Raw genomic sequence first — 26,934 nt, forward strand, 5'->3', positions numbered from 1 at the left:
AAAACTTTCTTCCTCTTTCTTTCTTTCCTCCTTCCTGTAGTGAAGGGAGGAAAGAAAGTTGGTGAAGAAGCAAACAGTCTCTCTCCCCTCCTCCCTCTGTCCTGCCTGCTGCTTCTACTGGGACATCTTGGAGGAAGAGGAGGCGATGAAAGGGAGGGGGGGCAGCCAAGAGGAAGAAGGCTGCTGCTTCTGCTGGCGAAGGAGGGACTTTAGGAGCCCATCCACCATCCTCCTCCTCCTCTTCCTCACTTCTAAAGTGGTGGTGGCTAATGGTTTACCGGCTGTTGTTTCCCAGTGAGGAGGAGGGGGCATGGCCATGGGTCTCTTTGTGGGCATGCAATTTAGAAGTCCTTTCTGCTTTTTGTTTTTGTTGTTTTTTTGAGTGAAGGACATACATTGGGCTGTTAGATGTATTGTGTTCAAATTTGGTGTCAATTCCCCCAGTGGTTTTTGAGTTTTGTTAATCCCACAAACAAACATTACATTTTTATTTACATAGATGATCATCATCTTTGTTCCTTGGGCTTACTTTTGAGGCACAAAGACTATTCCTCTTCCTGGAAGTGAAAATTATGTAGTTCCAAGATAAAAGAGTTTGTCCCTGGTCTCTTACAAACTACAACAGTGTTTCAAACTTGAGAAAGCAACACTATGTGGGTAGAACCACCTACATACACATTCATCAGACATCTTCCTGAAGACGAAAATTACTGAGGCTGTTTATCTCCACAAACCAAAGCACCCCGAAACCAGCCTACAAAGCTAATGAGTAACAGAAGCAGCACCTTTTAAGCCAAGGGAGAGAAAGAGAAAAAAAAAAACATCAGGCGGTAACATGTGAGTGAGCTCTGCTTTATTGATGTACAGTTGTACTCTACAACCTGTTACAGTAGGTCACTTATCCAGATTGAGAGAGGATAGTGCTCTCAGGAAACAAGACTCAGATCGGAACACAGAACACAACACTGCAACAGGCGCACAAACAACTCTTAGCAGCTTGAGGCGTGGGGAGTGCATCGCAATGGTGACAGTATTCCTCAGCCCCTTAAGTTCCAGGACCATCTCTGTCCCAGTCAACTTCTTTCAGTGATTATCAAAACTGGAACAGATTGTAAGCACTTTGTCAACACTCATTTCCACGACCCTCTTCCAACAAATACTGGCAATGAGGTACAGCAAGAAGATTGAAAGAATTTGTATTTTGGACCTTTCTAGGGGCAAGTGAGTATAGATTTTTTTTATCATGGCCTACTGGAGTGTACATTTAGATATCCAAGTGATTGTGTGTCATAGTTTGTGTTAAAGCGTACCAATAACCCCTGTATTCTCACGGCAACACAGCAAAACTAGTGAGATGCTGAAAGATTTAGAGCGCTATGGACTAGTGGAGTGTTTGGGTAGAGACCTGACAGTACAAATAAATCTACAGAAAAAAATAAAGGACTTTGGGTGAGAGAAGTGAGACAGGTACGACAGCAAGCCCTGAACACTCTAGATCAGTCAGACATACCAGGAGCCTGGTTTTCCTGCACCACGGAAAGATCGGCAGGAAAGACCTGGGGCAGCCCTAGTTGTCATGCTAGACAATCTTATGCTGACTCTGGACAAATAAGGCAGGGGAGCCTGAGAAGGGGGGAAAGGAAAAGGTTCTGCTTATCAGAGAACTATTTCAAGTATTTCTAAGATTTAGACTCTCTTCCCCCAGTTACTGCACTTGGTGGTTTTTGGCAGCCTCTACAGACAAGGACAATATCGCAAGCAACTGCTGATCTAAATGCAAGGGGAAGGTGCTTGAGATAGGAGAGGGATGAGGTGGCCGGGCAGGTGTTTATGGGACGGGCACCACTCGCATGGTGTTGGTGTAGCCAGACCCAGGGCGCCACCCTGTAAGCACGATGACCATGTCGCCAGTCTTGAAGAAGCCACGGGCTTTGCCTGGGAGGGAGAAAAGAGAATGAACAGTGAGGAATGAGCCTTATTAGTACGATACATATAGTAACCACCACAAGGAACCATGTAAGCTACCCCGAGTCCCTTTGAGGAGATGGAGGGGGGTTTACAAAATTAAAATAATAATAATAATAATTATTATTATTATTATTATTATTGCCTTATTTAATTCTAAAACTTATCAAAAAAATCTGCTATTATAATTCTACAGATCATGTGCATTTGCACTAATGAACCAAAGCAACTAATGAACCAAAGATCATCCAGAAAGGCCCTGCTCTCGCTCCCATCAACAGCACAGATGCGCTTGGTGGAGACGAGAGACAGGGCCTTCTCGGCTGTAGCCCCCCGCCTATGGAACACACTCCCAAATGAGGTAAGATCCACTCCCTCCCTCCTGGCTTTTAGAAAAAAAATTAAATCATGGTTTTGGGACAAGGCCTTTGAGCAGTAGAAGTAAATGGATGCAGCATTTCGGAAAGACAATGACTGGAACAGCGATTTGACGGACGAGGCTGTTTTATTGTTTTAATTATAGTTTTATTGCTCATGGATAGATTTTTAAATTTGATTTACGTCTAATTGTAGTGTATAATTGTAATAGTTTGTACTGGCATTGAATTTTTGCTATTACTTATGTGTAAACCGCTTTGAGTCCCCCTCGGGGGTGAGAAAAGCAGTATACAAATACTGTAAATAAATAGATAAATAAACAAATACTAGAAGTGAAATACTAGAAGTCCTGGGTTGACAAAATCCAAAAAACATCTAAAGATCAAGGAAAATAATCACAAAATAGTACAGAACCCTCTTACAATTGGCACCCTTTATGGAAAACATTTCTAATAAATGCTGGCATAGATGTGGGGGGTTGGGACATTTTCTCATATGTGGTGGGATTGCACTATTACAACACAGTCTGGGAAACAATAGAAGAAATAATAGGGTATATCTTATAATGGATAATATCTTATAAAGCCCAATTTCTATCCCTCACTATAACAAATGGGCAGAAATATAAAAATTTATGGTATCAGGCATACACACAACAATTGCTTGAGATTGGAAAGACAAAACAAGGTGGGATCTGGAAACATGGTGGATTTACCTCTCTGAATATTTAATTAAAAATTATTAATCAAGGGAAAATAAATGTTTGAATAGTAATTCCAAACAAGACTGGAATAATAAATGGTATTGTCTAATTGACAAAATGGAAGGAAATGATAGGTCCAGAATTTTGAACCAGGCCATCCAAACAATTAAATTGATGCATTAAAATAAAATAAGCTGACCCAGATGGGGGGTGGGAAGAGGGGAGGAGGGGGTGGAGATTTAAGGGGAAAGTAACTGATCTATATTGAAGTCCAAACTGAGCTTAGTTACAAAAACTGTCATCAATATTGATTTATAGAACGTCAAGATTTGTAATATTATACATTGTTAGTTGTGTGATTTTCAGAAATAAAACAATTTAAAAAGCTATATATATACATACATACATATATGTATGAATATATAAAACAAAACTAGAAGTAAAAGCATTTCCATGTTCCTAATTCACATTCTGATAGCCAACACAAATTGCAGGCGTTTTCTATAGCTTCCACATAAGTTATAGCAAAGGGAAACGAAACCAAAGAGAGCAACCTACCAACATCCATGCCCATATTCACTCGTAGATCAACATCCTCAGCCCAGGAGTCATGTGTTGGCTCCTTGCACAGCACAGGGAAAATGCCGCGATAGAGGTGGGCCTGGCGGGCTGTCTGAGAATCACGGGTCACAGCAATAATGGGAGCACGCGGGCGGTATCTTGATACCAAGTGGGCAGACCTATGAAGGGGGAGAAAAGAACATATATATGGTGGGTTCAACTGTCATCTCACTCAGCCCTGACTGAGGCAACAGGTCTATGTGTTAGGATACATAATGAATGTGTTAGCCTCCACAATGAATCCTTGATTAAAAGAACATCAAAAGGGAGTAAAAGACTGCTTGTAACCAGAGTTACAAAATGTCACTGCTGATCTCACAAAAATGGGCAAGTGTCGCACTCCAGATATTTGGCCTATGACTTTCATCAGCCTGAGTCCAAGGAGGCGCTGCAGGGTACTGGGTGATGAAACAAAATCCAGCATTAAACTGAACTGTCAAAAGTTCAGAGGTCTTTGAAAAGGTCAGCATAAGATTCACAGGCTGGAACCCTCTACAAGGAAACATCACAGAACAGCTTACAGCATATCTGAATTATAATTTAAACTTCCTCCAATTTCACAGAAGATATTATGTGGAGGAACTGTCCAGAAACAGATTCTTACTCCCATGTTTCACCCTGTAAGTGAAACATACGTTTGGATAAAGAAATATAAAACGGCACAGCACACCCTTACATTTTGAACAATCTCTTGTTTCTGCAGTTATGTATCAGAGAAATAATCTGATGTGAAAGCTTTGCATTCTTTCCAGCTTCAAACAATGTAGTCATTACTGGGCAAATAAATAGCAAATACAAAAAACTAATAAAATCTCAAGTGCATTAACTGCGTGGGTATAGATTTTGCAGCTTTTGTTTTTGTCAAGCTAACTGCACTGAAGATCCATTTGCATTTTGAGGTGGCTGCTTATTCAGTATGAGCTAGTGCAGGGGTCCTCAAACTTTTTAAACAGAGGGCCAGGGCACATTCCCTCAAACTGTTGGAGGGCCAGATTATAATTTGGGGAAAAAAGCATGAATTCCTATGCACATTGCACACATCTTATTTGTAGTGCAAAAAACAAAAAAAACAAACCCACTTTAAAACAATACAATTATTAAAATGATGAACAATTTTAACAAATATAAACTTATTAGTATTTCAATGGGAAGTGTAGGCCTGCTTTTGGCAGATGAGATAGGATTGTTGTTGTTCTGTGCTTTCAAGTCATTTCAGACGTAGGTTGACCCTGAGCGAGGGCCGAGTAAATGACCTTGGAGGGCCGTATCCAGCCCTCGGGCCTTAGTTTGGGGACCCCTGAGCTAGTGCATGCATCTCTCCCACCTATGACATTTGGTCCACATTTGTCATTCATTTTAACAACAATGTCTACTGCAAAAACTTAAGTCTGAGTCAGCATGTTTTGGATTTATTTCCATCTATTTGAAGTATATACTGCATGTCCACAAGCTGGAATTCACTACTTGTTTTGACTGCTCCAACCATAGCTTCTTTGCATGATATACCTTCTCAGCCACCTCTCCCACTGAGTGCAAAGAGTATTTTGGTGTGTGGTTTTTTTCAAGTAACATTGATTTATATCGCTATTGCTCATATATACTTTTAAATGAGTTTCAAATGAGTTGCATATATTTCACTATTAGACTAATTTTCTGCCATGTTGATGCTTTGGAAAGAGACTGTACCCATATTTAATACGCAAGTAAGATACTTTCCAGCTAAGATAAAAATGAAGAAAGAGCTTACACTAGTAATAAACATTCTCCTTTACTCACAATAAGACCCCATTATTCAACTGTCACATTCAGTAGTTTGGTGCATTATCCGGCCACCTGAATGACTGAAGTCCATGTGACCTCTGCCAGAACCGTCTACCTCCTACCTTCCAGATTTGGTGAGAACGATAATGGCCCCACTGCAGCACTTGAAGGAAGCTTCCACAGCACCAACAGCGGCAGCTTCAGTAGGATCCCGGTTCAGGGGAGCCAGCCTTCGGAGCTCTTCAAACAATTGCCTGTGAAAGATGGCTGCCTCTGCTTCGCGAGCAATCTATAAGAGCAACACGCATTCGGGAGACAACATCCGCATCAGTCATCGCCAGTGGCATGAGTGAAGGTGGGGTGCAGGACTCGGCAGAATGCCTACACTGATCAAGCCCCAAAGAGAAGCAAGCCCGAAGGAGCATGTGACAGTGCAGATGAGGCAACATCAGCCAAAAACACATGTTGGGAACCCTCAAAAGAGGGGCAAAATTAGCACGTGCCTTTGGACTGCATCCATTCAGTGGGTAGACACACAGGGCATTTGCCAAAGTCACCCCAACTCCATTCTGCCAGCAGTCTTCACACTCATCCATGCGCAACTGCCAGTCACTCTTGCTCTGCTTCCACCTACCTCAAGCGCTAGAAAGATGAAGGCAGACTGTTTGCTTTTGCTATAGAAAAGTGCTGTGAGAGGAGCAGGAATCAATTCTATGACACAGCAACTTGCTTTTTGGAAAAATCTTTTAAACCACTTTAGAAGGAAGGATCTTATCGCTCTTACTTGCCTGCCTGACTCTGATCCCTACCTGCCGGACTCTGTCAAAACTATCACAGCTGCAGCTAAGCACTTAAAAGAGGCCTCCACAGCGCCTACAGCAATGGCATCAAGAGGGTCCCTGATGTTAACAGTGAGGCGGAAAAGTTCTTCAAACAGCTGGCGGTGATAGATTGCAGCCTCAGCCTCCCGAGCAATCTGTAGGCCGGAGGAAGAGGGTAGGAGGAAAAGAGGAGCAACACAAAAAGGAAAGAGATACACCAGAGTAAGGATGAAATTAATGTGCAAAGAGAGTTAATTGCTTGTCAGCAGTGCATGCAAGGTCAAAGGTAGGGTGGTGCAGGTTGTCCAGGTTAGAAAAAGAATCAGCAGCATCAGTCAGTTTTGAGATCCACACTTGCTTTGTGGGTGCACCACAAAGCAGAGTTGGATTGATTTCAATTTAATTTTTTCTTACCAAGTACAGAAAGTTGGGGAAAGAAGTCAGATTGGAAACAGTTTAGGTTTTCTCTTGGCACTTCTGAATTCTATCAGACTGCAGACTCAATCATGACCATAAGGGATTTATTTATCCAGCCACAATTTTAGTGCGAATTTCTCTGTTCAGACACTTTAGTGGTTTGATCCCTACAGAAAGAGATGCTGAACAGATTCTTTGACTGCACCACTCTATCTTTTAATAGAAACCAAGTTCATCACTTATTTGGCTGTACAGGATTTGTGTAAAAATGCAAATTTGGACCGGAATTAGCAGGTAGCCCATGTATATATAGGATGCTGAAAATTAAGAAAGAAGGGTCTTCTCTGAAGAAAGCATTACCAATCTGGACTGTACACTGCTCTCAGGCGGAACTTCCCCCCGCCCCTCATATTAACATTTCTGATTACATCCAAGTGCATAATCGCAACCATTATGCACTTGAGAATTTACTTCAATCGTAACCTATAAATTGGTAGGCTACTTTCAGTTTACACACCCTTATCAGCCAAAGTAGAGACTTCTATAGAATTTTTAAAGCATGCAAAGAGATCTATCAATTCAAGAATTATTGCACCTATACAGACAAGATGAGATTTGATGGGAGACATTTACATAAATGTTATATTAAAGGAATTCCATAGTACCACCCACACAAGAAGTGCTATATATTGTTTTTCTTCAATCCGAAGACGCAGAATTAGGTGGGTGAACAGGACAGGAGAAAGCCAAGAAGCCCAGAATTAACTCTAGGAGCAAAGTCAATAGATTGCGCAGACACAGTTTATTTAGGAGATTGAGCTGAAAGGTGATTGAAACTCACCTGGAAAATATAAGCTACTGTTGCACATCAATACATTCAAGGTCTCAAAAATGTGCTGGTAAACCACTTTCTGGGCTCTACTACTATTAGCTGTAAGTGAAAGCTTGCAAGACTGAATATTCTTTCACACAGCAAAAGGTTGGAATCTTCCTTCCATGTCCATATTTAAAATACAGTCTATTTCTTAAAGGAAGGATATGTTAGAATATGTCCAACATAATGGGAAATCAGGGAACGAAGCAGTGCTTGAAAACAATTGGGTTGCTGTGCATTTTCTAGGCTGTACAGACATGTTCCAAAAGCATTCTCTCCTGCCATTTCGCCTGCATCTATGACAGGCATCCTCAAGCGAATCATCTTCCAACAAAGGATTCCCCCAGGCAGTGAGCAGCCAGACCTTGAAGCTGCAAGGCCATTACATGCTAATCAAGGTGGCCAATTGCAACATTTACTCCTGCCTCAATCAGACAAGAGTTCTTACTCCCATCCTGGACATTCCCAGTCACCCAGTTTCCAAAAGACCTCACAACCTCTGAGGACGCCTGCCATAGATGCAGGCAAAACTTCAGGACAGAATGCTCCTGGAACATGGGTCATACAACCCAAAAACTTCACAGCAACCCAGCAATTCCAGCCATGAAAGTCTTCGCCAATACATTGAAAACAATTGTTTAGATTCATCAGGATATTTAGAAAACACACAAGGTTATCAAGCAAAATTAGCCCAAGCTATTTTTTAGAAGGATTTGTTAAGTCAAGGCTGTTAACACATGCTCTCAGGAGGCATCCAATACTTCTGCAACCTTCCTATGTATTTTCAAATAGGGTTGCAATTCTACCTTTTGAAGGGATGATAATGTTTCAGAAATATGCATGTTTAAAAACAAGATTCCATTTTGGTTTTGAACTTTTCTTCCATGTTTTAGCTTTAAAGAGTAGCCGGGGAAGTCTTCGGTTTGTCTTTTCTGTGCTTTTAAGCGCATCTGTCATGAGTTCCAACTTTCCTAATTTGTCCTTCCAGGAAGCAACTTTCTGAAGCAGTCAAATGGGCACAGTAAAATTCCTGAATATCATTTACCGAGTGAACTTAAAGTAAATGACAACATGCTATTGAGGTATGGAAGGTCACTGAAGTTCTTTGATCATTTCCTGAAAGGGAGGTTTCTGATAGTTAGTGATCAGCCCAATTGGTACCAAACATCCATGCTTGCTGAAGCCTCATAGGAGCTGCTTCTCACATCTATCTGATGCCAAGTTATAAAAAGAGCAGACTCCAAGCAAAAAGGCAGTATTAGCACAATTGTATTACCTGAGAGTATCTTTCAGTAAAAGCTGGCTAACCTGAACTGCAGCTCTCAAACTAGTAGGTTATCAAGACTGTTGTAATTCACAGCAGACTGTCAACATAATCAGTACTTTAATTTTTGTATCCAGTATCAAGATGTCAATGAAAAACTGGAGAACTCCAAAGCAGAGCAAAGAGTATTCTGGCAGTTTAGACACGTAAAAAAGGCTACTCATGCACTTAAAAAAATTAAAACACCGTCCAAGGGCACAACTGCTGAAGATAAAGCAATGTTTAAGTAAACAAACAGCATCAGACCAGGCACACCACAAGCCAATGCTAGGACTTGATCCAACATTATTAATTTGCTCACAAAATGAGTGTAAACCTTAAGTTCTCTCCCCCCTCACTGGATATGAAACTTCAAGGATCATTGGGTTACTAATTATCTTTAATCCATGAAGAGTAAAGCAAAACAAGGAACATATAGGGGCCTCAGGTTCACATCTGGATTTACTTCAGGTGGAATTCCAGGGGTTTTGCCATATTTGAAGCAGACTCAAAATAAAGGCAATCCTAATGCAGAAAAGCTAGACTACTCAGAATACAATCTGAGACATACACTAAGAAGGAAGTTTCCAAACCTACTGTTCCAGTCTTTACTTTATCCATAAAGGTAACATGTAACACTTAAAGCAGGCTTGCACAGCCTGCAGCCCTCCAGATGGACTTCGGCTCCCAGAATTCCTGGCCAATGGACAAGCTAGTTAGAGCTTTTGGGAGTTGAAGGCCAAAACAGCTGGAGGGCCTGCTTAAAGCAATGGCTTACCATATGCAGTTTGTGCAAGAAACCACTATATCTTTCACTGATAACTATCATAGTCTGTCATATAGCATATATAAACCCATAGCAAGGAACCAGGTATCTGCTTGTTATAAATTATTAAGCTAACCCCCTTGAAATGTAAGAGCTTTGGAGAAAGGACTATGGGTGAACAGGTCATAAGGTCTGCAAACAAAAGGGTCTCACTCACAAGATGCTGCATCCGAACAGCCTCCAGTGGATAGTCTCCTTTGGCAGTCTCTCCGGAGAGCATGATACAGTCAGCTCCATCCAAAACAGCATTAGCCACATCACTCCCCTCGGCCCGGGTTGGGCGTGGCTTCTTAATCATGCTCTCCAGCATCTGAAAAAAGTTAAAAGTGTTTCAATACAAAGAAGAGCAGGTTATTTACATAGTTAAGAATGCAACCATTCAGTTCCTACACTGCACATTACAACCCTTATTCTCTGCATTCTCTTGTGAAGGCCTCCATGCAAACATTTATACAATCGAAAGAAAAAGACATATAAAGAATCTCTAGTTTGAAATATACTTCCTAAACTATGAAAACTTTCCAATTGCAGAAACAAGTATTTTCTTAATTTCTTATTCATTACTGAAGAACATTATTTTCATTCCTATATTTCATATAAAGAAGACCTTCTTGAGGTTAGGGTTCTGTTTCTTTAAAATAAAGAGTCTGCTAGACAGAGATCTTGTTATTTATGGGTTAGTAACCTATCCTTATTCTTTCCATGTTATTTCTGCCTCAGGAACTGAATTTCTTATTACAGAAGTAATGCCCAGTTACAGGAACAGATCTCCTTGGTTAACTGTGGTATACCTGCATAGTCAAACAAGCTCTACACTGCTTTCTTAGCATGTGATATTATGCCAGTATTTTTCACCAGGGAACAAAATCCTGCTTTCACATAGACCTTAACTGCAGGAGTCAACTGGCTTAAGGTTCACTTGTCAATCATCATTGCTATTATTACTACTAAATACCTGAGTGGCACAGATAATTGGCTTGCCAGCTCTGTTGCATCGACCAATCATCATTTTCTGGGCAAGGAAGACTTTTTCAGTAGGAATCTCAATACCAAGGTCACCACGAGCCACCATGATGCCATCACTAGCCTCCATAACCTCATCAAATCTAAAAGGAAAAAAAAGAACATTTATATTCAATCTGAGAGAAACATTTCAGTGGCGCTTTGCCAATTACTTTTATTATCCTTATTGATAGCAATCATAGCTAGAATTACATAGCAAACCAAAACATAGTACAGGATTCTTCCTTGTGATGCATGGGACAAGATCAGTCCCTTCGGGGAGAAGGTGGTGGGGCATTAATAATAATAATAATATCAGCAAAATATTTTGTGGGTGTAGGTTGTTGCTTCAACAAGGAGAGATGGAAAGTAACTCCTGACAATACTACAAGACAATCCAGGAGGGAGATCTAAGAAGTGGAATCTGATCAATCAAAAATACCATTTAGAACTCTAATTCACAATTTCCCTCCTTCAAAATGAATGTCATTGCAAGCTATAATGTTTGGAAACTAGAACACAAAATTTAACCATTGTAGGAATTTGACCCAATACAAATGGAGACAGAGCAGATAGATGGACAGGTTGTCAACATAAAGTTCTCTCAACTGGAATATCTGAGACCAGATTACCTGCGCACTCCCTCGTGGTTTTCAATCTTGCTAATGATCTTGATGTTCTTTCCCTTTTCCCCCAGCACCTTCCTGACAGCATGAACGTCGGCTGCCTTGCGGATGAAGGAAGCAAACACCATGTCGACACCTTGCTCTACGCCAAATTGCAGATCCTGGATGTCCTTTTCAGAAACAGCTGGAAGGTCTACTGCAGCGCCTGGCAGGTTGATACCCTTCTTGCTGCCTAACATACCACCATTTTCAATTTCTGTGATGAGGAAGTCAGCACCTGGACAGAAATGTTTAAAAAATTAGAACTGTAACAAATTGGGTTATACTGATGGCTTTGTGGGGTTTTTTGGGTGATCTCAGGGACTGCACATGGAGATTGCACGTGGTTCACACCTTGGCCACCCATGATTTAAAAAACCAGTATTGCAAACACCACCATCATACAAATGTTTTAAGAACTGAAATGATAATCATTTTGTTCAGCCTTTTTCAGGTCATTACAACCCTGAAAGAAGAGTTAATGTTACACATAAGTTAATTCCTTTTTAACACTTAGGTATAGGATGTACCTTTTTCCTTAACCTGCAGGGAAATAAGGCCATCATCCACATAGATTTTGCTGCCAATCTCCACAACCTTGGTAATATTTTTGTAGTCCACCCATAGGACATTTTCATCACAATTCTCCATGAAAGCATTATCCAAAGTAAGTTTCAGAGTTGCACCCTTCTTGAGCTCCACTTCTGCTGTACCACTCTAGAAGCATAAACAAAGCATTATTGGCACTGTTTTAGGGCATACAATAAGGTTATAATGCTAGTAACACCTTTTAAATTTAACAAGGTTCTTCCTATGTTGTTCAGAAAGTCCCTAACCCATCCCTCATGTGAAAGGATATTCAATACAAGTTCCTACTTTAGCCAAATTTGGGAAACTTTCTCATAAAAGTGTTCAACATTCCCTTTATTCATCAATGTTGATTTTTAGAGTAACAGAACTCAAATCCAAGTGAGCCATACAAGGATTTGTGGGCGATCTTCATCCCAGCCTGGCTAAGAACAGAATAGCTACTCCCTAATGACATTTTTGTGTTGTTTTAGAAATTAGAAATGTCATTTTCTCCTCTGAACATCAGTCTCTAATTTGCATTCTGGTCCATAGATCATTTTATGCTGCAGCGGGTTACATTCAGCTATATATGGCAATCACAGCACTGTTACCTCAACAGACTATTATTGCTAAAGAGACCACAGGTTAAGAGTATATTCAGAAGAGGGATGAATGGCATCTTAAACAAATTGCATGTGGTCGTGATCCAGTAATGGAAGTCAGTACAGAATAACACAGCTTACTCCCTTGATGAGTCCAGTTCTGATTTCAGGTCCCTTAGTATCCAGTGCAATAGCAACAGGTCTGTATGAAATTGGATCAGAAGCAAAGCTCTCGGTAGCTTCTCGTACATTCTTGATTGTTCCTGCATGGTACTAATAAGGAAGAAAATTCAAATGTTAGTTAACAAAAAGGACAACTGGTTAATGAGCTATATATTTACTGCTCAATTGTAGTAATAGCAGCATGAGTAGTAGTAACTGCATGCAAAAACATACTGTGTTGTAATCAAGCCCTCAGTTCTAACCAATGTTAGCTTAACCCAGGTCACAGCCTTTGGCTCTAGTCAGAGGTGGCTCATTCTCATGATTAGTTGACTTAGGCTTCACAGGTTATTTAAAAAGGACTGTTTGCTTGTCTTGATCAAACACATCAGATAGTTTGCAGGCATGATTAAAGGCAACTTTAACTAAAATGGCTTTTCTAAGCAAGATAGCAGCATAGGAGACTACTGTGACACTTAGGTGAAACTGGAAAATAAGCAGGGTCTCTACAGGTTTCTGATATTTGAGTATGTGTGTAATAAACATGTTAACTTACAGCACCTCAACTACAGATGCAGTTTTAAGGTGACAGAATGAGCAGGAATGTCACTAGAGATGTTTCTGGACAGAAACTAGTTCATTTTATCTCACTAACTTACAGAAATTTAAGTGACCTTGATGAAAAGGTGTTTTTTTTTTTTACTGCCATCAGAATACGAAGGTTCACGTCTCCCAAATGATATTGGATGCCAACTCCATTACATCCAAATAATATGGCCAATACACCAAATTCTTGGGCACTGTGGTTCCGTATTTGGGAGAGCCACAGATTTACCATTTCCTGTTTCAGTAGGTGAACAATAAATATAACAGGACCACGGCTTAGCTGTCTCTACTTTTGATTTTAGAGCTGTTTCACAACTTTCAAGTTGAGAGGTCAGTGGATTAAGTACTGCAGCAGTATTTTGATGAACTTTTTTAACATGTTACCTTTTAAGATGGGAAGATTCTGAGAATCAAGATTTTTTTTGTCGTGTCAGGAGAGACTTGATAATCTGCAAGTCACTTCTGGTGTGAGAGAATTGGCCATCTGCAAGGACATTGCCCAGGGGACGCCTAGATGATTTGATGTTTTATCATCCTTGTGGGAGGCTTCTCTCATGTCCACACATGAGGAGCTGGAGCTGGTAGAGGGAGCTCATCCGCCTCTCCCCGGATTCGAACCTGCGACCTGTCAGTCTTCAATCCTGCCGGCACAAGGGTTTAACCCACTGTGCCACCGGGGGCTCCAGATGAAGATCAGGAAAACTCCTGCCCAGGCAGCAGCTTGTCTGACCTTTCAAAGGCTACAGAGGCAGTTCAGTGGCCTTTAAGGAAACCTACAGCTGGGAATGGGAGCTACTATTCCAGCAGCAATAGCAAGAAGGCCGCTTTATTTTTAGAACAAGAACTGCCCTACACTACATATGTTACTTGTGATTCTTGTGACCTTATCTCGAAGACTATGACATTTAAAGAAACAGGGAGCTTCCAACATAGATAAATTCTTAAACTATGGAAAATATATGTACTGTATTTTATCAGACTAGCAAAACCTTCTGTTCATAAACTATTTAATTCCTTGCAGATCTCATAGTTTTGAGGGGAGGTAGCAAATATACCCTGAAGTAGCAACTACAAAAAAATCTAAGCAATAATTAGTAAGGTAAATAAAGGTTTCCCCTGAGATTAAGTCTAGTCATGTCCAACTCCGGGGGTAGGGTGGTGCTCATCTCCATTTCTAAGCCAAAGAACCGTAGACACCTTCAAGGTCACATGGCCAGCATTACTGCATAGAGCGCCATTAACTTCCCACCAGAGCAGTACCTATTGACCTACTCACATTTGCATGTTTTCGAACTGCTAGGTTGGCAGAAGCTGGGACTAACAGCAGTAGTTCACCCCACTCCCTAGATTCAAACCACTGACCTTTTGGTCAGCAAGTTCAGCAGCTTGGCAGTTTAACCCGCTGCACCACCAGGGGCTCCCAATAATTAGTAGCTTCCTACTAATTTTTGTTTCAAATTAAATCCCACTCCCTTAAAGCCCAGCATCATTGCTGAACAGTTTCAAGACCTTGGTTTCTAAGTCCAACACATATCAGAAGTATCTTGTAACAGAGAACTGACCTTTAGTAGCTGAACTTTCAGTAAGTACTGAAATGGATACTATGTACCCTTCAAAGATTTTGTTTTCATTCTACCTTCTGACATTCACTGTCATAAAGTCAAACCCTGCATGCACACAGATCTATAACCCAAGACTGTCAAGAATACGGCAGTTAAGATTACTGCTTCTTGTAGAAACATTTTCCTTAACTACACTCCAGCCTCACACAGGACTAAGGGTTTTGATTTCTGCTATCCTCAGAAAGCAGACTTCAGTGTTTCAGTTGCTCCATGATGGAACTGCATGGAAACACAGTTTTAAGACAATTCAGTAGGAAGAGGTAGTGAAATGGTAGAGGTCAGGCTAGAGATTTCTAAGAAAAATCCTCTGAATTTCTAAGAAATGCTATGGAATCCTAGGAGTTGTAGTTTTACAAGGTCTTCAGCTTCCACTGCAAGTGACACTACCTCATCAAACTCCTATGATTCTATAGCATTAAAGTCGTGTCGATCTGCATTAATTTTACAGTGTAAATGAACCCAGGGATATAGTCACATCGTCCACATGTTACTTGCGAGAGAGGCTAGAGGAAAAATCTGAAGACTATAAGACTTTCCTAATGGCTCTAAAAACAATAAAACTAATGAAAGCATAAAATGAAAACACAATTCAACCCTGTCTCAAACTTTCCCCAGGTGTAGTGTTTCAACCTGCCCTTACCTCATGAGTTCCATGAGAGAAGTTGAGACGGGCAACATTCATTCCAGATTTAATCATTTCTCTCAACATTTCAACTGAACGGGAAGCCGGGCCTAGATAGTTCAAAACAAAGTTTTATTAGCAGATGCAGTTTGTTACCCCGCAAGAACAATGTAATGGAGACAAAAATGTTACTTATTTATTGCAATGCTTCTGTGACTATCGCTTTGAATTTTAATTTTTTTGTGAACTTCCAAGGGCTTGCTTTATATTTTTATGGTTAGATAGAATTTTACAGTGTAACTGTTTGTACAATTTTAGATTTTATTTAATAATTGATTGTTTGATTTGCTTTGGGACTGGGTGGGTGGTTAATGTATTCATGTTTGCACTTGTGGTGAGGCATTTAATGTTTGCCTCTATGTTTTTTGTTTGTTGGAAGCCGTCCCAAGTCCCTCTTGGAGGTTAAGAAGGACGGGGTATAAATGTTCTAAATAAATACATACAAATAAACCATTATTATTATTTATTGTTTTGACAAATGCATCAAGGTTTTGCTTATCTTATATAAAGAAGTATTTGCTCAAGCAGGGAACAAAGTAACCAAATCTCACTTTTCTACGAGAACTTCACAAACAGAATTATTTTATCCAAGTGAAACCTTTCTTTAAAATCAGTAGATCATACCAATTGTGCAGATGATGCCAGTGTTTCTGGCAGTGATTGGGGGAGAATCAATGTCCAGGCGGCACATGTGTTCCAGGAATGTGTCTGCAAAGGCAGCATGCAGCTGCTGGGTCTGGATGAAGGCATCATGTTCCTTAGACATGGCTTCTGGGGCTCTTGGGACTATGACTTCTGCTGCTGTTGCTGCTGCTGCTGCTGGAGGCCGATAACTAAAATAAAGAGAAGAAAATTAGTCAGCTTTAAGTAACTTGGAAAGCCAGTATCCCGTTGGAAGATGAGGTATCAGTTATATCTGCTCCATTGGTATCAGGAAACCAATGAACAGTAAATTCTAATTTGTCATAACTGAAATGATACACTAAGGGAGTATCTGCACTACACAATTAATGCAGTTTGACACAATTTTAAATGCCATGGCTCAATGTTAGGGATCCATGGGCATTGTAGTTTGGCAAGGCACCAGCACACTTTGAATAAAAAGGGCTAAAGACCATGTAAAATTTCAATTCCCAGGATCGCATAGCATTGAGCCATGGCAATTAAAGTGGTTTCAAACTGCATTAATTCTATAGTGTAGATGCACCCTAAGAAGGAGGCCTTAGTCTGCTTTATAGCAAAATTCAGTACCCAGCAGCCCTTCACCCATGTGAAATCATATTGTTCATGCCACATCTATGACCCACTGAGCCCCACCCAAGAGCAAGGGAGGGTACATTAGTAATTATGCCTAGATGGTGATTCAAGTAGGTTTTTCTGCATTAGGACAAAGCTGCTTGATCATTGAGCAACCAACTGTAATTCATAGTATGAATCAGCCCAGCAGAAGGACTCCATGTCCCTATGACAGACTGGAGTTCTTCATGGCAAACATAGCTATTCAAATCTTCCCATGGATTTACAGGAAAGAGAACTACAAACTACATTAAATAGCCAGCAGATGCCTCTCCTAAACAAGCCTGTTCTGCACTGTTTTAGGAACTTTCTATGTACTAAGCAGTACAGATAAATATTGGGCCAAGAAGCAAGAAAACTGAGAAGATGCTTTTCCTTTTTTCAGACTATATATATATATATATATATATATATAATTTTAACAGTTTTAAAATCAAGCTGTACATTAAACCTCAGATAAGTATATTATTGCCACTACAAAAGTTAATTATGGATTAATGGACATTTAAAACTAGCCCCTAGTAAGCTGGAATAATTAAATAGGCTTAAGCTTAATATTGCACTTTGGCAGGCACCCTGCATACATACCACCTTAGAAGTAACTGATACAAATAGCACCACCAGTTAGTTTAGGTGAGCAATTTCCCACCATGAAGAGACCTATTTCAACACTACTCTAGAAGTGGCCATTATTTTACAGATATTCTCTCTGAAGGTACCAAAGAGGCTTTTCTACAACTGCAACTAGATCCACAGTCCACATTGCCATTGTGGCAAATGAAGTATAAAATAGCAATGACTGGGCTTTTATATAATAATTGTTTATTGATGGTTGGTGCTTTGCATTAATTTTGTTTTATCTTGATATATTATGTATTTTGTTACTATTATCTAATATGTTTTATTTCATGGTTGTAAGCTGCTCCGAGGCCTTTTGGGATATGGGGCGGGGTACAAATAAAGCCTTATTATAATTATTAAAATATCTGAGTGGAACCAGATTGGCAAAGGGCATTTTACTGCATATTTTACATTACACTCCAGTAGTTAATGCTGACCACATACACCACAACTAAAGGATGATCCTGTCAAAGGGAACACACACACCAAACACTAACCATAATTGTATTTGCTAAACACAAGATACTGAACAAAATCCTATTTCACTCCATTTTTAAAGGCATGTGTGTCAAGAACTACATTGTATTACATTCTGTATAACATCTTTTCTGTTAGGTGTTTACTTTGGAATGCACATCTTTATAGCTGTTCTATGATACAAGAACAGACATTACTGTAACATCTTCTATAATAAATGTGGCAAGAACTTCTATTCATGGCATTCTTCTCTTTCTAGAGTTATCCTGATAACCCTTTTTTATTGCTCTTTGCCCCTAGCCCTCATATGGGCAAGAAGGGGAGAAGGACTGTAATTTGAACATAATCACTATTTTTTTTCTCAGATTTTGTAATGTCTTCCCCTGTTGAAGATGCCAATGAAACTGTGAAAGCTTTCATAATGTACTATATGGCCCAATAAAAGTACTCTTGTGTCTGGATTTTGTTAATTTTTACTAATGACTACTAAGCCACCTGTATTTGGTATTTTACAACAACCTAAATAAAAAAATTAAATAACTGATGTGAACGACTGTAATCAGTTCATTCTCATCTTAAACAGTGTTTAAACAAACTATAATACTATTATTAACTGAAACTTAATTCAGTTAAGCACAGTAAAGAGAACCCTCTGCAATTCTTCAGTATGGTTATTTCAAGCAGGCTTAAGCTTTGGACAGTAGCTCTTAAATACAGCTTTGACGGGGAAGAGAAGCTCCACCTTTTCTGGTCAGGACCTCTGCTGTACGTGCAGTTTCCCTCGCAGGCAGGGGTTTAATTCATTCAAATGAGATTTAATGCAAGCAGGATTCCCTCTCCTTACTTCTTCAATTCCCGGACCGGCTTCTCTTAAGATGCTGACTCACTTTCAAATGAGTAACAGACAACAGAAGTCTCCCAAAGGCAGTGATTCAGAGAGGAAAAACTGTTGCAAAGATTGCACAGTGGTATTTCCAGCACAGTAATAGCAAGAGGGTTCTCATGCTACCAGCTTCATATTGGTCCCAACAAAGCCTACTGCAAAAAAGATATGATCAGTAATCTAAGCAGGTCTCTGCAACGTATCGTACTACACTCCATTTTTAAAATCACTCTTATTTTAATTATGTGAACCATTCTGATAACCTTGTAACATGATGGCTTATACAAGGGGTACTTAAGCATGGACCTGTAGAGAGTCTATGAATGGCCTTCAGGGAGTCCAAACTGCCTGCTAATCTTTTCTCTGATTTACTTCCATTTAATTTCAAAAATATTTTGAGTTTTTTTCTATTAAAAGTACCATAGCTCTAATTATGTTTACTACTACATACCTTTGTGAGGCAGGGCTTTCCTCACTTGTTTCCATGTAAAGGAAAAATCGAAACCGACTGTAAGTCATAGATGACATAGGTGCTGCTGTATCAAAGACCACTTCACAATCTCAACTTCTTATTCAAGCCTTACAATGGCATCCTTCTCCTTGAAATTTACTTTTGAGCAGAATTAAACTTTCCTTGATATATTAGTACAGTTTGAATTTATTTCAGTTTTTCAGAAAGTGGCAATTTTTGCATGAAAAAACAAGAGAGAAATAATTCTTTGTAAAGACTGTTTTTATATTCTATCTATGTGAAGGATATTTATTCCTATGCAGTAAGACATCTGTATGCAAAACTATATGTATATAAAAAGAAACTGTTTCCCCTTGACATTGTCTAGTCATATCCAACTCTGGGGGGTGGTGCTCATCTCCATTACTAAGCCGAAGAGCCAGTGTTGTCCATAGACATCCCTTAGGTCATGTGGCCAGCATGACTGCATAGAGCACCGTATATATATTTATGAACATTTATCTGGAGTGGCTTCAAAAAAGCATGTCATCCTCCCAAAAAATGTTATGAACCACTAGCCTAAAGTATGTTTTCCTATTGACATATGCTCAATTATTCAGTTTAGTAGTGATCAATAAAAAACTAACAGCTATAATTGTATACTCATGCAATAAATATCTTCTAGAAAATAAACATATTGAATTTTAACCATCTTTAAATTTCAAACTCAAATAATTAAAGATATCATTATAGTAAAATATGTTTTATGGAAAGACTAGAACTGTTTTGATTTTCAGATATATTCTCAAGAGTTTAATTTCAATGGAACCAAAATTAACTTTAAAATAACATTGACCTTAGAGCTCTCACCACCTTAGAAAAGGAATTAGTGTGATAGAATAAAAAAAATCATACAGGTTCAAAAACTAACAGATCAAGATCCAGGAACCTAGGTTACCTAGGCCAAGGATTAGCACAGAATTTTAAGTGCCAACTTTAAAAAAGTGTATTCCCTGAAGGTGAAGTTTTCAAAAGGCTTGTATAAATGCCATGGAGCACAATATAAAATTTTCACTATAATATACCATAGGCCTAAACGTTTAAGAATTAAAAGCCTCATGAACAATTGGCTGCCCAAACGTTACCTGGTAAACACTCAAATATTGTAAAAAAAAAGATTACTCTAATATGGACTCAACTTGACTCCATAATATAATACTTATCATCTCTCTTTTAAAAAAGATAAAGCAGCAGGTCAATGCAATACAACTATGGCAGAAAAAAGTCACGTGACAAATTAAATCAATCCTTATCTTGAATTGCTAGTAGAATACTAGAAGATACAGCATGGATGATACTCCGGGTCAAGGGTTCCAGAGTTATAAAACATGGCTATAATTATTTTACTATCTGATGAAACCCCACAGGCTAAAAAGCGAGTAACTATCATATAAAAATACCAGGTATTTTTGAAAACAGGAGATACAACATGTCTTTAACATGTCTCCACCTAATCTTGAGCAATTCTTTAAAAAATTAGTTGACTAGCTTTAGCATTATTTTCAGAACTGCCTTCCTAGCCTTAGTGAAATAAATGACCCTTTTATGCCATTAAGCCAAACACAATGAGAACAGGCCTTCAGCTAAATTTAGAGGCACATCTACCATGCCATCATTGGTTGCGCTATTTGTCTGAGGTTTCACTGCACACAGAGACCATAGTGGCAATAGGCTGTTATTACAGCCCTGTTTGCAATCCTACGTGCCAAGCAGCACAGCATACTGCAGCAAGCCAAAGGCATCATGGAAAAGATGGGTGCTCAACCTGCCTGCATCTGCATTTGTCTAGATGGAGCTGACCTCAGTGATGCAAGATACAGTCTGACTCAAATATTCTGCTATAGTCGTATTTGTGTAATTGCAGGTTTCAGTGAAGCAGAAACAATAGCCTATTAACAATTCCTTTTAAGAAAATTCTTCCCTTACATATTTCACTCTCTCATACACAAAGATAAATAATCACTTCGTGATTTTGTAATAGTGCACAGTTAAGTTTATACTATTAATATTGCTCTATTGCATTTTTAAATCTATTATTAGATATTTTTGCAATGTGAAATATTAGCTTACACTATGCAAAAAAGATGTAACAAACTGTAAGATACAACTTATTTAAAATAATTAAATTGTGTCTTGTTGCTTCTACTGCAACGTAACTGTTAACAATAAAATACAATGTGTGTGCACTTGATCCATTTCAGAACAGGCAAGGCAACATTATTGCAAAACTTTGGTGAGTTTATAATACCAGCTGTGGAGAAAATAAAAGCAAATTTGACCCTCGCAGTTCTGATGTACTTTTTATGGTTGACTTCTCTGGTGCTGTAAATTTTGAACTTTTCCAATATAAATCTCTGAACCTCAACCAATTTTAAGGGAAAATTTGGAAGATTTTTCATTAATCTCCTAGAAGGGCAAATATCTGATGCTTTATCCAAGCATCTACACTTGTATTCCCTGACTTGATACCCTCCAGATTGGCTTGACTACAACCACAATCATCCCCAAGCCAAGATGCCTATTCCCCATATATGACTGGGTAAGAAATTTTAGTGCAGCACAACTGGAAGCAAAATCAGATCTCCAACTTCATTTGCTGTAAGCTAATTAAAAAAAATTGCACAAGCTACAGGTGTTGCACCTGATCTGTATCATGTCAGAAGGAACTTGGGCCTTCCACGTAAATTAAAGATAATTTGAATCCTATAGCACTACATGCACTTTGCCAAGCACTTCCTCTTCTAATAAGCAACCCATAGACATGTTTCTACATGGTGACAAAATAGTATTAGATGTGTCAGGGCAAAGCTTTGGCAGGTTAGAAACAGACCCTGTACTTTCTGTTCTGTGATGAGTAAAATAGAGCTGCTCTAAAAAATTAATTCTTGCTTCTGTAGCTAACAAAACTGAAGCAGTACATTTCTTAATAGTCCATTAAATGTGCCATTTGCTTAGTCATTTCCTTATTCCAGTAATTGGAAATTGCACCACATCTGAGGCAATTTCACTTCACATCCAGATATGACGGGCCATCACCATACCTGCATGGCCTATATCCTCTGTGGCATGACAAAATGTCTTACCACCAGTAGTAAATGGTAACCTCAAAAATAGGCTTCTATCAGTCATTCTTGCAGATAACAGCTAATTTTCTTATTCAAGTCATTTAACTCACCCACATTTCCCATCAAATGTAACTAGTATTACCCACATTACATGACCAGACTATGTTCCCTCAGGTCTTGCTACAAGGTTAGCTCATTTTTGTTGCCTGGGGTGTGGGGGAGGTATACCTAGAAAGTATCCAAGAACTCTTGCAATATTATAGAAAATTCTGGGTTACACAATTTGTAGAAAATCTTAATTCACAAGCTGCTTCTGATGTACTAGAACTGTTTCCAAGGACAGCTTCTTAGTCTTCCTGTTATTGCTGAATCAGGCCTCTTGATACTGTACTCTCTATAAAGACTAATTTTTGTAGTTGGAGAATTCTTACTACACATAACTGAGACATTTACTATAAATAGTTACTGTAATATTATTTTGAAATATGCCAACCAGAAAATGCTGTGCCTTCAGAACTGTAAGCAAGCAAAGGTTTCACAACTTCCCTGCACATACAAGAAAATGCAAACCTCCCAAAAATCCAAGTGAAATTTCATCATAAAATGGTGTTAATGTTAGGTTTACTTAACAGCATTTCCCCCCAAGAAACACCCCAGTACTGTCATGATATCAACTTAAGGTGCAGGCAGTCACATTAATGCCAAGATCTATTTGCTCCTACTCCAACAAGTGTGAAACCTTTGCTCTGTACAGAGCTGCTGCAGTAGTCAAGGTCACCCCACAAAAGCGCCTTATCATGGTTGACCAGTGTTCCCAAGTAGTCTTGCCTTCTCAGTGCTCAAACCAAAAAGATGCCAAGGTTTAAAAATATATTGGGAAAACCTTATGGGAGGGGGGCATTAACACTATCCTACCTGAGCAAATCAGAGCAAGCCTCCAAACCATTTACATGCTTCCATATGAATAAGCACCACTGTAACTCTGTAGCAATTACTTCCACATAAATCTGTGTGTGCTTGGGCTGCACAAATGAAGGAAAAGAGAAAAAAAAAGACATTGATACCTTGCTGTGCAACCCATAAAACCAGGCCCTTTGCGAGAGTGGAGCCCTGCCAGAAATGGCTGAGATCGTAATATGACACTCAGCTCTTCATCCTAGGAAGCAGCCCACTAGTGACTGAGCAGCTGCTCTCTCCATCAGCAGGGCAGCTTTCAAAGGGGAGAAAGGAGAGGCGTGCAAAGAAAGAGAGGCCTGGGGGGATGGGAAGTGGCCATCATGGACGCTTTGGAGGCACGTAAAAGGGCCATCCATGCATCTATCCCCATGCGGACGTGCCCACACCTACCCTTTGGCCTTAATTCTACTGCTAGTCTCATCTGCAGCCATTCCCTCTGTGGGGCTTACCTACAGGTTGATTCGCCATTCAACCACTGGTACAATTAACCTACTCCAGTTTGCCTATTTATTTTAATCCTTCCTTTTTTCAGCTATAGGGCCTTGAGATATCTAACAGCTAACACAAGACAATTAAAATACTAAAATGCACATAAATATACATGTAAAAAGTACCCAACTCCCCCCTTCACCCCAGTCCAAGGAGCCTGTACCCCATGCTCCACAAGTAAAGGCAAATGGGCCAACATGGTGTCTCTAGGGGTCCTTCCACACAGCCATATAACCCAGAACATCAAGGCAAAACATCCCACAATATCTGTTTTGAACTGGATTATCTGAGTCCACACTGCCATACACTCCAGTTCAAAGCAGAACATGTGGGATTATATTCAGCTGTGTGGAGGAGGGCTAGGGAAGGAGTTTCAGTCACCAAAAAGACCCTCTTCTTTGTTCCTCTGCTTGTGAGGGTGGTGATGATTGTGCAATTGATTGTCCAGATGGCACAGTTCTTACAGGTTCATACAAAAGGATATGGCCCTGAATCCAAGTCTTATAGGGCTTTACCAAGTCCCTAGAGCATGTCTGGGCCAACTTGAGCCCTCCAGGTGTTTTGGACTTTAACTCCCACAATTCCTAACAGCCAGTGTGTGGTTAGGAATTGTGGGACTTGAAGTCCAATACACCTGGAGGCCCAAGTTGGTCCAGGCCTGCCCTAGAATGTGCAGCTCTTTTTCATTCTTTCCTTTCCCCATCACCCAAAATTCTTCAGTTGCTTCCCAAGGAGATGGAACATCACACTATGTAACACTATTTTTTTGTTCCTAGGTGATAAATGTCATTTCCAAATTGGTCTTATCATTAAAACATGGAAAGAGTTTATTAATCTGCAAAAAAACAAACAAACCCTTGCTCTATAGTTTTTCAATGAATATCTCATCAAGTCTCAACCCATTCAGCATACATTGTCAAAGACTTCCATGGCTGAAATCACAAGGTTGCTGTGTGTTTTCTGGGCTGTATGGCCAAGTTCCAGAAGCCTTCTTTTAACTGTTTGACTGGGCTTTGTCCCCATGTAAGCTGCCCCAAGTCCCTTCAGGGAGATGGTGGCAGGATACAAAATAAAGTTATTGTTGTTATTATTATTATTTCTCTCCTTACATTTCACCTGCATCTATGGCAGGCATCTTCAGAGGTTTTGATTAATTGCAACACTCACATTTTATTGGTATTATATTTCTCTCCTGATGTTTCACCTGCATCTATGGCAGGCATCCTCAGAGATTGTGATTAATTGCAACATTCACACTTGACTCAAACAAAAAAGAGTTCTTTCACCCGCCCTGGATCTTCAACAGATATATAAACCTCCATTGCATAGTTTCCAACAGACCCTACAACCTTTAAGGATGCTTGCCATAGATGTAGGAGAAACCGCCAGGACAGAATGTTTCTGGAACATGGCCATTCCGCCCGGAAAACTCACAGCAAACCATTCAACATAGTTTGCAGTAACCACAAAAAAATGAAGTTTCTGCATTAGAGCAACAACTTTCTAAGCAAGGAAGAGATTCCTCTTGCAAGGGCAAGAAAGATACACAATAATCAGCATAAGCCTTTTTTATTTTGAAAGCTATCAAGAGAGCACATTTCCTGAAAGAAGCACCCGGAAAATATGATTCTGGGTTGTTGTAGGTTTTTTTGGGCTATATGGCTATGTTCTAGAGGCATTATCTCCTGATGTTTCGCCTGCATCTATGGCAAGCATCCTCAGAGGTAGTCACTACTTCTGAGGATGCTTGCCATAGATGCAGGCGAAACATCAGGAGATAATGCCTCTAGAACATGGCCATATAACCCAAAAAAACCTACAACAACCGACCAAGGGCAAGATGGATGGATGGCATCCTTGAAGTGACTGGACTGACCTTGAAGGAGCTGGGGGTGGTGACGGCCGACAGGGAGCTCTGGCGTGGGCTGGTCCATGAGATCACGAAGAGTCGGAGACGACTGAACAAATGAACAAGTGCTACCACGAGATGCAGAGCCAATCTTAAGAAATGAGGCTACAAAGTGGAATCCTCGGCATGCGAGTGCGGAGAAGAACAAACCACTGACCACCTGCTGCAATGCAACCTGAGCCCTGCTACATGCACAATGGAGGACCTTCTTGCGGCAACACCAGAGGCACTCCAAGTGGCCAGATACTGCTCAAAGGACATTTAACCAACCACCAAATTTGCAAAATCTGTGTATTTTTTCTTTTCTTTTTAATCTGTGTGTTTGTTTTGCTCTGTTAGAATTGTAATACAATGGTTGCTGATGACACAATAAATAAATAGTGCTATTTTAAATTGCAAGTCGCTCAGAGCACCTTGGTGGAGAGCGACTAATTAAGAAATAAAGCGAAGTGAATATAAATGCCGGAAATAAATAAATAAATATTTTTCCTTTTTTTCCTCCTCCTAACATGGCGTCATTGGGTGAGATCATGGAAATGGAAGAGGATGATGGAGGGCATGGTGAGGAGTCATGGTTTGAGATGGAAGGAAGGGCTCCATCTTCTCACCTGCAAGCCACACGTTTTCCTGATGAAGAAGGCGCTTACTCATGGAGGCTGGAAAATGCGGCCCTGTGATTGGCCACACTGTCCACGCAGTCCCTTGAGAGAGATCTGCATCCTTTTAGGCCTCTGAGGGAAGCCTGGGGCCAACTTGGGCCCTCCAGGTGTTTTGGACTTCAACTCCCACAATTCCTAACAGACGGCTGTTAGGAATTGTGGGAGTTGAAGTCCAAAACACCTGGAGGGCCCAAGTTGGCCCCAGGCCTGCCTCAGGGCCTCAGCCGCATCCCAAAGGCCGAACTTCCGGCCAGGCCCTTTAAAAAGGGGATCACGAGGCGAATAGGAAAATATGTGGAAAGAGGGAGTGTTTTGCCCTCAGGCTCCAAGTGCAAGGCCGCTTCCTTCTCCTCCTGGCCCGCCTACTCGCTCCTCCATCCTTACCTGCCCGGCTTTCACGCGTCAGTTCCCTCGGAGAGTCTCTCCCTCTCTGAGAGGACGTTCCTCTCGACGCGCCGTCAAAGTGCCTGTTAGCGCCGCCTTTCGG

The 26,934-nt window shown here is 40.1% G+C and overlaps 1 protein-coding gene across 7 annotated transcripts; it reads right to left on the minus strand.

Moving 5' to 3' along the window:
* Positions 1-836: 836 nt before the first annotated feature.
* On the minus strand, positions 837-26,934 carry PKM (pyruvate kinase M1/2). 7 transcript variants are annotated; one of them, XM_067471321.1, is made up of 12 exons: positions 23,349-23,506; positions 19,309-19,332; positions 16,205-16,413; positions 15,539-15,630; positions 12,650-12,781; positions 11,867-12,053; positions 11,304-11,574; positions 10,625-10,775; positions 9,827-9,979; positions 5,551-5,717; positions 3,605-3,786; positions 837-1,935 (listed from the first exon to the last, which is right to left on the minus strand). In XM_067471321.1, exons 1-12 carry the CDS (start codon positions 23,489-23,491, stop codon positions 1,829-1,831), a joined length of 1,818 nt encoding a protein of 605 aa, XP_067327422.1. In that variant the 5' UTR covers positions 23,492-23,506; the 3' UTR covers positions 837-1,828. The 7 variants fall into 7 exon arrangements, with proteins under 7 accessions (XP_067327422.1, XP_067327423.1, XP_060611548.2 ...); XM_067471322.1 differs by lacking the exon at positions 5,551-5,717 and adding an exon at positions 6,238-6,404; XM_060755565.2 differs by lacking the exon at positions 23,349-23,506 and adding an exon at positions 23,156-23,247.

Source organism: Anolis sagrei, chromosome 9, assembly GCF_037176765.1.
Source record: "Anolis sagrei isolate rAnoSag1 chromosome 9, rAnoSag1.mat, whole genome shotgun sequence".
Classification (NCBI taxonomy): domain Eukaryota; kingdom Metazoa; phylum Chordata; class Lepidosauria; order Squamata; family Dactyloidae; genus Anolis; species Anolis sagrei.

Coding starts and splice junctions, on each gene's coding strand:
- PKM (XM_067471321.1), bottom strand. CDS start 23,491: ATGTCTTTTTTTTTCTCTTTTCCTTCATTTGTGCAGCCCAAGCACACA. Junction 3,787..5,550: donor GTTCTCACCAAATCTGGAAG/GTAGGAGGTAGA, acceptor CCCCCTTCATAG/GTCTGCCCACTTGGTATCAA. Junction 1,936..3,604: donor GAATATGGGCATGGATGTTG/GTAGGTTGCTCT, acceptor TCTCCCTCCCAG/GCAAAGCCCGTGGCTTCTTC.